The sequence below is a fragment of the Nematolebias whitei genome, chromosome 3, assembly GCF_014905685.2.
Source record: "Nematolebias whitei isolate Nwh7 chromosome 3, NemWhi1, whole genome shotgun sequence".
Taxonomy (NCBI): Eukaryota; Metazoa; Chordata; class Actinopteri; order Cyprinodontiformes; family Rivulidae; genus Nematolebias; species Nematolebias whitei.
In genome coordinates, this window is record NC_056500.1 from 55,822,280 (window position 1) to 55,834,635 (window position 12,356).

Below are 12,356 nucleotides of genomic sequence, written 5' to 3' on the forward strand. Positions count from 1 at the left end.
ATGTTATTGTCTGGCTATCCGTGTATTTGAAACAACACTTAAATTTCCTAGAGGCATCTGCTTCTCTCTGAAGACATTCATGCATTTAATTTAATGATATGGAGATTGCTTTTTTTAAGCTCTACGTTCTTTTCTACCTTAACTCTGCCCATCCGACTGTCACAATGGAGGCGGTTACCCAGAGGAACAGACTGAAGGATTACAGACTCTGAGAAAGGATTAAACAATAATTTATTTACAGTGATAAACGGTCAGTCTATTTACAACTGGCACTCAATGATTCAGTGAGAGGAGCTGAGGTGGCTCAGTGAGAGATGATCAAGATCAGGTTCAAGGAGCTCACAGGTGGGACACGGGTGGAGCATGGAGGCAGATAAGGTCAGTGGAGGAGTAGATAAGGAGGCCCACAAGGTAAAGTACAAACCAGATTCCAAAAAAGTTGGGACACTAAACAAATTGTGCATAAAAACTGAATGCAATGATGTGGAGATGCCAACATCTAATATTTTATTCAGAATAGAACACAAATCACAGATCAAAAGTTAAAAATGAGAGAATGTATTATTTTAAGGGAAAAATCTGTTGTTTCCAAATTTCATGGTGTCAATAAATCCCAAAAAAGTTGGGACAAGTCCATTTTTACCACTGTATGGCATCCCCCCTTCTTCTTACAACACTCAACAGACGTCTGGGGATAGAGGAGACCAGTTTCTCAAGTTTAGAAATAGGAATGCTCTCCCATTCATGTCTAATACAGGCCTCTAACTGTTCAATCGTCTTGGGCCTTCTTTGTCGCACCTTCCTCTTTATGATGCGCCAAATGTTCTCTATAGGTGAAAGATCTGGACTGCAGGCTGGCCATTTCAGTACCGGATCCTTCTCCTACGTAGCCATGATGTTGTGATTGCTGCAGAATGTGGTCTGGCATTATCGTGTTGAAAAATGCAGGGTCTTCCCTGAAAGAGATGACGTCTAGATGGGAGCATGTTGTTCTAGAACCTGAACATAGTTCTCTGCATTAATGGTGCCTTTCCAGACATGCAAGCTGCCCATGCCACAAGCGCTCATGCAACCCCATACCATCAGTGATGCAGGCTTCTGAACGGAGCGTTGATAACAACTTGGGCTATCCTTGTCCTCTCTGGTCCGGATGACATGGCGTCCCAGTGTTCCATAAAGAACTTCAAATTGTGACTCATCTGACCACAGAACAGTCTTCCATTTTGCCACACTCCATTTTAAATGACCCCTGGCCCAGTGCAAACGTCTGAGCTTGTGGAGCTTGTTTAGGAATGGCTTCCTCTTTGCACTGTAGAGTTTCAGCTGGCAACGGCGGATGGCACGGTGGATTGTGTTCACTGACCATGCTTTCTGGAAGTATTCCTGAGCCCATTCTGTTATTTCCTTGACAGTGGCATTCCTGTTTGAGGTGCCGTGACGTTTAAGGGCCCGGAGATCACGAGCATCCAGTAGAGTTTTACGGCCTTGACCCTTACGCACAGCGATTGTTCCAGATTCTCTGAATCTTTTGATGATGTTATGCACGGTTGACGATGATAACTTAAAAGTCTTTGCTATTTTACGCTGGGTAACAGCATTCTGGTATTGCTGCACTATATTTCTGCGCAACAATGGTGGAATTGGTGATCCTCTTACCATCTTGGCTTCTGAGAGACACTGACACTCTGAGAAGCTCTTTTTATACCCAATCATGTTGTCAATTGACCTAATTAGTGTTAATTGGTCTTCCAGCTGTTCGTTATATGCTCAATTTCCTTTTTCCAGCCACTTATTGCTACTTGTTCCAACTTTTTTGGGATTTGTTGACACTGTGAAATTTTGAATCAACATATTTTTCCTTTAAAATGTTACATTTACTCAGATTAAACTTTTGATCTGTCATCTATGTTATATTGCGAATAAAATATTGACATTTACCATCTCCACATCATTGCATTCAGTTTTTATTCACAATTTGTTTAGTGTCCCAACTTTTTTTGAATCCGGTTTGTACCATCATATCTGTTGAAGACCTTCAAATTTGTTAAACCAACGATTCATTTTTGTAACATTGTTAGATAGAATCCTTCAAAACACCTGGGAAATTCAACAAGTCTCCCAATGCAAGTTTTCCTCTGCATGGCTTCAGTGTGACTCCATTAACCCTGATAGTGAAAACACTCGGGCATCTTCAAAAGAATCCTGCTGCTGCTGCTAAGTCATAATGGCCCTCACCCTCTATCCATGTTTGCATGCTCTTTTAATTTAGTTTGTTTACTTGTTCGTATTTCATTTTGAACATACAAATCTTGTGAGCTGAAATATTTACAACCCGCTGAGTACTCGTATCTTTGTGTCTCTGCAGATTACTGATTACCAGCCTGTAACCATAGACTACTAAAGGTCATCTCAAAGCAACCACACATCTTTATATCTGACATCAATAAATCACCACGGTGAACGACTGGTGCTTTAATATTGCAAGTTTATTTCCAGCAAAGTGCTGTGAATAGTTAGTTTTCAACTGGTAATGCAACATAAAACACATAAATACACTATACAAACTGGATAAATATAAACCAAGATGTAAACATGGAACTTTTTTTTTAAATAAAAGCACATCTCCTTGAACTAAAGCTGCACCGATGTTCAACCTCTGCCACTACAAACATTTTTTAAAACAATAATGTTTCTTTGCAATATTTTTTCACATGTCCCCTTCATCAGTGTCTGAATAATTGTATGAATGTTTACGAAGCATTCACACTACAGTAGTGATCCATTTTACTTACGCAAGTTTTTCGACGTCGTTCTCATCCCGCAGTTTTCAGCTATTTCAGCAATCAAAATCAAAACGTTCAGCTCATTCCCAGAGAACCCTGCTGTGACTTTTGGTGTTGGTGCAACTTTAGCTTTTTGAAATATTTAGCCTTTTCTGCCATTTTATTTCTCTTAGAAAATGAATTGAGCTCATTTTCCATCCTTCAAATCTTTAGATCTGTTTACACCCTTTTACTGCTCCTTTCACATTTTGTTCTTCTTCAGCTGCTTTCAGCTTCTTTGTGCAAATTCAAACACTTTCTTTAGCTATTTTCAGCTATTTCAGCTGTTTTTCAGCTGTTTTGTGCTCCTTTCAGAAAATTTCCTGTAACTAAAACATTTTTGTGCTTCTTCTAACTTCTTTCTGCTAATTTCACCTTGTTATGCTCCTTTCAGCTTTTTTACCTGTTAAGTTTCAGCTTTTTCTGCTATTTCAGATACTGTTTAGCTGTTTTATGCAAATTTTTAGCTTTTTCAGCTAAATCCACTTTTTTTTTTTTTTTTTTTTTTTTTAGCTCATTGCATCTCTATCCACTTCCTTCTGGTAGCTTAAGCTTCTTTCTGCCTTTTTGGCTACTTTCTAGACGTTTTTTTGTTGTTGATAATTTTAGCTTTTTTAGCTGATTTCCATTTTTTTTTTTGCTAATTTCTGCTTATTTAAACCTAAATGGGCTAATCCTAAATAGCCTAATCAGCAAATATGTGTTCATTGTGCTTTCTTCTGCTAATGTAGGCTTGTTATTTCATTTCAGCTATAATTCATCATGTTTTTTTAAGTTAATTTCAGCTGTTTTTCAGCAAGTTCTTCTGTAATAAGTATTCACACTGCATTTTCGCAGAATACATTTTCTCTAGTTAGGAATGTTTTGCAAGCTGATGCAGAATTTTATGTGATGCACGATCATGTTCTTATATTAGCTGTCAATTTTTTTAATTCTTGCTCCAAAGAGGAAATAAAACTTTCATTCCTTCAACCTTCATAATACTTCAGTGATTTAAATACCCGGTATTACCTTTTGTCACAAGTGAATGGAAATAGAAAGCGTCCGTGAGGAGACGTTAGACACCACCTACAGTGTGATGAGATATTGCCAGTCTAAATTTGGTATGAAAGTGCCTCCCTTTTGCATATCACTGTGGAGTGCCGCTGCTTTTGTCCTCCACTGTAATGTCGCTCACACCATGAACCTGTGTGACCTGCTTGCAGTCTAAAGAAGCCAGTAATTTCCTCGGACCAGGAAGGGTTGGGACAAAGTGCTCGGTGAGGGAGACGGTGGCATGACTGCCAATATCTCTGCAGGGAGAACAGGAAATGACAGTGGCGGTCACAAAAGACAAAGATACACCAAGTCAAGCCAATATGATGTATATATGTTTCTGACTCACCCATATTCAATCTTTCGAGCAGGTAGCAGGCCCAGTCCTTCCACATGAAATATCACTGCTTTCAGCAGCTGTGGTAGAGGGTTAGTGAAGGAAATCTCCACGGCCATCTTCTCCCCCACCACGGCCTTCCCGATTGGCTACAAAACAAAATGAAAACAAATAAACGGCAAGAAACGACCCTGGAACCGTCCATTTGGCCCTCATCATTCCCAGCTAAACACAAAACAACTTTAAATGAATCCATTTTAGTAATGATTCTTAAAACAAGTAGAAACAATGACTATAATAATTTTACAACAAAGAAATTCATTCATATTTTGAACTAAAATAGCCCTGTACAGTTTGTTTGTTTGTTTGTTTCTTGGCTTGTTTTAACCAAGGTCAGTAGTTGTAGTGAAAGGAAAGATTTGTCTTTGAGGTATTTTTAATCACAAATGTTAGTTTAGTATGCCAAAAAATGATTGTTGTTTCTCACCTAGTACGCCAACAATGAAATAAATGATCATAATAAGAGAGAGAGGGAGAAAGAAAAATAGTTCTGGAAGTGTTTTCCAAAATATTTGCCTGAAGGAGAGCAACATTTTCTCTGACTCTGTAGTTCTGAAAGATAAAGTGATTTTTTTTTGTAGAATAGATTGGGACACCATGTTGTGCTTGTGCTGCCTTTGGATTTCTTTAACTAAGTCAAAATGGCCACCTGGTAAAAAGAAATGTTGTCTGCCCCCAATATTTTTATAATGATCAGTGTTTCTTACTTTTATGAGAAGGTCTGGGGTCCTGAGTCGGAAGCTGAACTGCGTTGCCAGGACCTGCTGTGTTTCTTGAACCCTCCCTGAGAGGGTCAGCATCAGAGCGGCCTGGTCTGTCAGCTGGTTCTTGTACACTTTGTACTCCACTGACCAATCCAGAAATTTCTCTTTGAATACAGAAGAACAGTTGAACAAAAGAAAAGATGTTAAAATGCCGGTCAGTAAGTTTTAGACACTTGATTAGATGGATGTTGCTTGCAGTCCAACTGTTCTGGTCGTGAATCTCCTCATTTTGAGCAGCTGATTGGATGAAGTGTCTGAGAGCACCTTCACTCACCTTCATTGGACAGAAGTTTCACTTCAGTTTGGTCCTTTTTCACTGTGGCTTTGAGGACTCCAGTGTAGTACATGACTGCCAGCTGGCTGTGCAGCATGACTTTACGCTGCTCTGAGCTGACGTTTTTCAGCTTGATAGTCAACTTGGCATCCCCTCCCATTTTGGGGCCCTCTCCTTCCATTACCACTTCTACAGTGACATCCTCTGCTGTTGGAGACGAGTAGGCCTCTGCTTTGGTGCCGAAGTGACAGGCTGTTTCTACAGCAATGCGTTCCTCCTCTGAGCCTGAAAATGAACAAACATGCACACCATAGAAACTAAATGGGTTGAAAGAGTTTTGATAGGAGCTTTTGAAGTTTTCATTTGATCCTCTGCACTTTGATTTTTACCTTCAGGATATTTGTAAAGGTGTGTGATGTCGCTGCGTTCTTCTGAGCCAACTGCTTTGGTGCTGATGGAGTGGCCCACCGTCTTCTTCTCGCTGTAAAATTGACTAAAGGTGCCATCAGTATTTTTCTGCCAGAAGATTTTATCACTGTTAACCTGCAGATGTACACAGGGCGACCAAGAGAGTAGGAAGAGGGAGACATAATCAGTACACACTTCTCTACCACTCCAGATTCCTTCATATTTCTTCTTCCTAATTCCTTCTTCAACACCTTCTTTGACACATCTCATGTGCTTTTACTAAATCCCCAAAGGCACAATGAAGTTCTTTATGACCCTCTCTGTACTTTTCCATTGTTATCCTCAAAGCAATGATGGCATCTGGGGTTCTCTTTCACAGCATGACACCATACTGTTGCTCACAGATAGTCACCTTTTGTCTAAGTCTAGCTTCCATAACTCTCCCAGATCTTTGTGTGACTCATCGACTTTATTCCCCTGTAGCTGCTTCAACTCTGTACATCACCCTTATTTCTAAAAATGGGCATCAGCACACTTCTTCTCCATTCCTCAGGAATTGTGTCACTCAGAAAAATGCCATTGAATAACTAAGTCATGAAGTAATCAAGTTTCTCTTCACTGCCATTTCTCCTAGACATTTCCAAACATCCACTGGTATGTCATTAGGTTCAGCCGCCTTTCCCTTTTTTATCCTCTTAAAAACTTTCCAAACCTCATCCTCTCTAAACTTTTCCACTTCCTGAACTACAGTTTTTATGAACTATATTCTGTCTCTTTCATTACATTAATTACTTCTTTAAAGTACTCCTTCCATCCCATAACTCTCTTCTCACATGTTAGAACATTACCAATTCTCTCTTTAACAAGTCTAACCTACAGCACATCCTTTCCAGCCTGATCCCTCAGTCTTGCCAGTCAATACAAGTCCTTCTTTCCCTCCTTAGCATCCAGTCATGTCCCAATCTGAAATATTTTATTAAGCTTTGAGAATTTATATTAAGTTTATTTTAAATAAATATGCAATAGCAAACCTCAGCAAACACAAAAGCGCAGTCATGTTTGAGATAGACATGGCCGTTACGGATGGCAGTGAGAGAAGCTGGGCCACAGCGATAAATGCCCTGGCTGGTTTCCTGCGGCGTGGCGTCAACGGCCTGCCATCCTCCATTACCAGGGGGCAAGTCTGGACGAGCCATCCAGCAGTCATTCCACACGTGGAAGTTCCTTTAGATCAAAGGTTATTTTAATGAACAGAAAAGTTTTTACTGTCCTGCAGAACTAAAACAATGTAATTAAAGCAAGTGGACACAAACCAGATAGAGTCTGTGTTAAGGTAGTCTAAAGGGGCTAGGTTCTCATCCAGGTACACGTCTGTTGTCAGGGACACATCTGTATCGTGCGCTGAGCTGAAGTTAGTCACAGTTCGAGCAGGAATGCCCAAACATCGTAAAACTGAAGAAAAAAAAACATCAGCAGTGAAGATTTTTATAACACACGTTTGGCAGATATTTTGGCAAACCATGTGACCATGTCATAAGTCAATCAAACAAACATAAAACAAGTTATTAACTGACTTGTAGTGAAAACTCCAGCAAAGACCCAGCACTGGCCATACTTCACCGGGGAGCCATTGTTTCTATGATACTCCTGCAGGATTTCCACACTGCCATTCCAAAATGTTGGAGAAGTTCCCTTTGAATAGTCTCCTGACCAGTTTCCCTCCAACACACCCAGATCGTCCGGAGAGTTAACCTGGAAAAATGATTTTATAGCATTATTCATTCATTAGGAGTTGTGCACTCAGCTTCTAGGAGTCACACAGTTTATTTTTTTATGTTTTTAATCAAATTCATACAGATGGCTACAAAGATGTAGAGTTTATGGTCAAGTTGTTATTTTTATTATTAGGCATGAAAACAAGAAGTAGGTTTGAACGAGTCAAGGTAAGTGATGAAGTTCTACTGACGAGTTCCATAAAATATGTGGAATATTAAAGAAGTAATTCAAACTTGTGTGCCCAGTTCTGGTTTTTAAAAACAGTTGAAGTTTTATGTTGTGTAATTTATTCACCCTGACAAAAATTTTAAAAAAAATAATAATAATTGAAAAAATAATTAAAAGCCCTAAAATTAATAAAAAATAATTCCTGTTCATGGTTGTATGTAAACTTCTGACCATAACTGTATAAGAACATTCAAACACCGAAGGTGCTAAGACTTTATATTCAGACCTCATGAATGTATGTAAAAAACAACAACAACAAAAATTAGAAGATTTATGAAAGATGCCTGGAGCAGCTGGGTGAAGAAAGCTGATGTCATCAGACTCTATAAACTCATGAGAGAGCTGGTTCAGTTCTGGGAGTGGACCTGCAGTCTCTGACAGAGGAGTCTGAGCAGAGGATGTTGAGGAACCTGCTCCAGATCCTGAACAACACGTCACCCCCCCTGCATGACACCCTGGACCCTGACCACAGCACCTTCAGTCCTAGACTGAGACCACCGAGGTGCTCCCAGAACACCACAGGAAGTCCTTCCTCTCTGGGGCTGTCGAACTTTTCAATTCCTCCCCCTTTCTACACATAGGACAATAAAATGAATCCTGCAGCACAATAAACTCTTTAATGTTTCTGTCTGCACCGGTTTAGAACCTAACTGATGGTATTTTTATATTCTCTTTTATTTTTGATATCTTGTGTGATTCCCTGTGTATGTTCCTTTGTACTGAAGCTCTGGCACAACAATTTCCTGCAGGATCAATAAAGTTCTATCGTATCTTATCTTAAAAATAAGTGTAAATAAGCACCCACATCAGGTATTGGTTTGAATAAAAACAGGTTTTCCAGGGTGTGAAGAGAGCGTAATGTTTGAGTGCTCATTGCAAATTGCAGAGAACTTCACATTATTATGTCATGAAGCGAGCACACTGTCTGCTGCTGTGACAAAACTACTTCCCTCAGGTAGTGTCTGTAGATAGTCAATAGTCAATGGTGTTTAGATGATATAAAACATTAAGAGAACCAAGTAAAACCTTTCAACATAAGGGACAAGGTTAAAAAGTTTGGATCTTTGGTCTCTCGGGGAACACTGCTGTAAAACATAATCTGTATCTAAAATCACTTACTGGGCTCAGAAACACGTCTGACGACCAGTGTAGGCAAAGTTCACCGTTATTTACACAAGAAAACCTCTGCCCCATAAAGAACAGGACCAAAAAACATATTTATATTGTTTCAGTATTTTTATCTTTAAATGGGGTAAATTACCTTTTTTGTTTAAAGGTTTTTCAGTTCCTTATCTGCTTACCTCTGATGTATCTGCTATTGGTTTCTTTTGGACTTGTGTTGTATTAATGCACAAAAGAACCCAAAGAAGACTGATTAGTTTAATGTTTTGAAAGAAGTTGCCCTGTGGGCCCACTTCAAGTTATATAGAAAAGTGGTTTAGGCAGGGAAACGTAGTCTGAAAGATGTGAAAACAACAGGCTGCTCTCTCACCATGGCTGAGATGATCCGCACCACATTCACTGGGTCTCCCCAACCAGAGTTGGGAGTTTTACTCTTTTCCAGCACAAAGAGACAAGCAGCAAAAATCTTGTCATTAAACTGAAAGCAAAAGAGCGTAAATTTGTTGAGCTGGCCTGTCAGTTCCTGGAGGGTTGTTCCATCAAACACAGAGCAATCGCACAGCTCTGACCTGACCATAGTTCCATGTCCTCTCTCCAATCTGGTTCTCAGTGCCGTAGTAGATCCTTCCAACATCATTAAGGACATACTCCTGTCTCTCCTCCTCAGAATCCAGGAAGATCAGGTCATCTTGTGGAGACAGAGAAAAGGATACATCTTGTTACAAGAAGTCAACATCTAAATCTAAAAAAACAAATGGGAAATTGACTCATTTTGTTAGAAAAGTTTTCCAGTGAATAATATTTTAAATCTGGTTATTTAACCCAATATGTTGCAAAAGAAGCTTTTTACATACAATGACATGGTCAAGATTTATTTTTGATCCATAACTTGTGACTAAACCATTAAAGCATCCTCATACAAGTTGATAGTACTACAATATGTATAAAAAATAGTACTTGTATGGTATTTGCAGAGACATGGTGAGGCATTGCAAGTGATAGAACTCTGATGGTCCACGATAAGGAGGTATTATACATTAGCTTGACCCATAGATTGTTCATCACAAGGGTCAGACTTTAACCCCAGTAACAATCACTGGTATGTGATGAAGAAAACACTCCCACCGTCAGGGATTAAAATCAATGCAACTCTCTAAATAAATCCATTTTGTGACATTTCTTAGGGTCATCTTCATCAAACTAAGCCACAAAGAATGTTTGGTATAATAAAGTAAACAATATCAAACAAGCAAATAAACCAGAAGTGATGGTTCCTGGTATGGGGGCTGATCTCTATAAAAATTGTTTCAACTTCAATACTTTCAAACTTTAAATTGAATTCATTTGTCCTTTTTCATACAATTTTCTGTTTGTTTGAGTAAAAACATTTTTATATGAACATGTCTGGGTTTAGTATGCATTAAAGAGACATATAGAAATAGATCTTTGTTTACACTGGCTGCAAAATGCTCCATAGCTGAAAATCCATTCTGCCTCTGTTGGATTATGGAGACATACATAATTTGTAGACATGCTTGTAAGGGTGTCCTTTGTAAGCTGGACACAATTTATCACTCTGCTGTTGCCCCCCCCCCCCCCCCCCTCACACACACACACACACATTTTTTTTAATAAAGTAGATGTTGTTTCCTGTATTCCGGTGTATTTTAAGTGGTTGTTAAACATCTAAGTTTACCTACATAAGTAAACACTTGATTCAATAAGTATTTTAGAGAAGCACAAGAAGTAGCCTGACCAACAGCCCTCCTTGTGTGAATAGAGGACGCTCCACTTCTCTCACGCATCCTCACACCTGCTCCAATATATCCATTGCCACTGCTTTCACATGCTTCAATGCTTGGTTGTTTAGTTGTACGAGAAGACTTTTTTAAAGAAAGTAAGTTGGACTGTCTTTTTGAACTTTTGACCGTTGTTATTTTGACAAATTGGTGCTGTTGTTTTGATATGTGATGTATGTATTGTGATTACCCATCAAACATTCCTCTCATATTTTTAATTAAATAATCAAAATGTTATTAATGATTCAAACTGTAAAACTGATTTGCAGTTTAGTTGTGCTGTTTAATTTTATTTTTGTGTTTATAATTAAATTGTCCATGACTGAACTTTTAGGGACGGAGATTTCTTTAAGGGAAGGAGCAGAAATGCTTACTTGAAGGAGCAGCTCTGATGTGATATTAGGAAGCTCAAAAATGGCTGTTACATTTTAAATGAATGTTTATGTAATTATTTTCAGATGACATGTCCAATATAAGTTTAATTCATTCAAGGCAGTCAAATTTGTTCATAACATTATTATTAGTAAGCCTGAAAGTTACCAAATCCAATTCTGACAGGATCCGGCTCAAACTCAGCACTGGTTGTCACCTCTACCCTCTTGTTATGGTAAATGACCTTTTACTCATTGCAAAATTCATTGGTTCACCCTCATTTATACGATGTTGCTGGTTATTCACCTCCATATCACACCCACATCACACCCCCTGCATGCCACACTGGACTCATCCCGCAGCGCATTCAGTCGTAGACTGAGACCATCGAGGTGCTCCACAGAACAACATAGGAAGTCCTTCATCCCTGGGGCTATCAAACTTTTCAACTCCTCCCCTTTTCTACACATAGGACAATAAAACTAATCCTGCTCTATAATAAACAATTTAATGTTTCTGTCTGCACCTGACCTGTTTATTTTATATATATATATATCATGTGATTCCTTGTGTATGTTCCTTTGTACTGAAACTCTGGCACAACAATTTTCTCCGGGATCCATAAAGTTTTATCTTATCTTATCCTATCCTATATTTAACTCATCTACTGAAACTAGCAGCTGTTTCAAAGTAGACCAGCCGATCCTCTCAGTGTTTGTGGTTAACAACTCTGTCTGGATTTGCTTCTGCTGCTCCATCTGACTGGAAGCTGCTTCAAAAACTTTGGATCTGACCTCACTTGTCTCAGTTTCTAGTTTTAAAAATTGTTTAAAAGCCATTTTTAAACATACTTGCAAATGTTTTCAAGCTTAATAATGTTGTCATTTTACTTTGACAATGAACTGTTGTTTATGTAATTTGTGTTTCCTTGTTGATGACTTCTATATCCCATGGTTGTGTCTTACTTCCCTTCCCTTGACCCTACAGGTACTGTTGGTGCTGCCAGGCCAGCTCTGTAAATAAGATATTACTGTTCATGCCTGAAGGTGAAATGAAAATGAAAATTACTGTTGAGCAGATACCACATCATGCATATTATAAAAAGAAAATTTTATCTCCTACTTATCTGTTCAGATATGAGGGTGAGGAGATGCAAAACTACTTAGATATATTGTACTATACAAGCACTTCGCAGGTCTACAATGCATGTGGTTCAATGGTTTATTTATTTTATTGTTCAGAAAAAGATGAGAAAAAGGTTTCACTGGACAAAAAGGCCTAATATTCGGGGAGATACAACAGTATGCAAGTTTACGTATCTGCCACATATCCAATATGTTTCCGGTGCTATACGGGGAG

At 38.8% G+C, this 12,356-nt stretch overlaps 1 protein-coding gene across 1 annotated transcript; it reads right to left on the minus strand.

The window, feature by feature from the left end:
• Window positions 1-7,077: 7,077 nt before the first annotated feature.
• On the minus strand, window positions 7,078-9,514 carry LOC119407559 (protein-glutamine gamma-glutamyltransferase K; the record flags this gene model as incomplete). Its single annotated transcript, XM_037674379.1, is given in 4 exon segments — window positions 7,078-7,106; window positions 7,275-7,452; window positions 9,197-9,304; window positions 9,396-9,514. Coding segments are annotated over 4 exon segments (434 nt in total), but the record flags the coding sequence as incomplete, so codon positions are not given.
• Window positions 9,515-12,356: the final 2,842 nt, after the last annotated feature.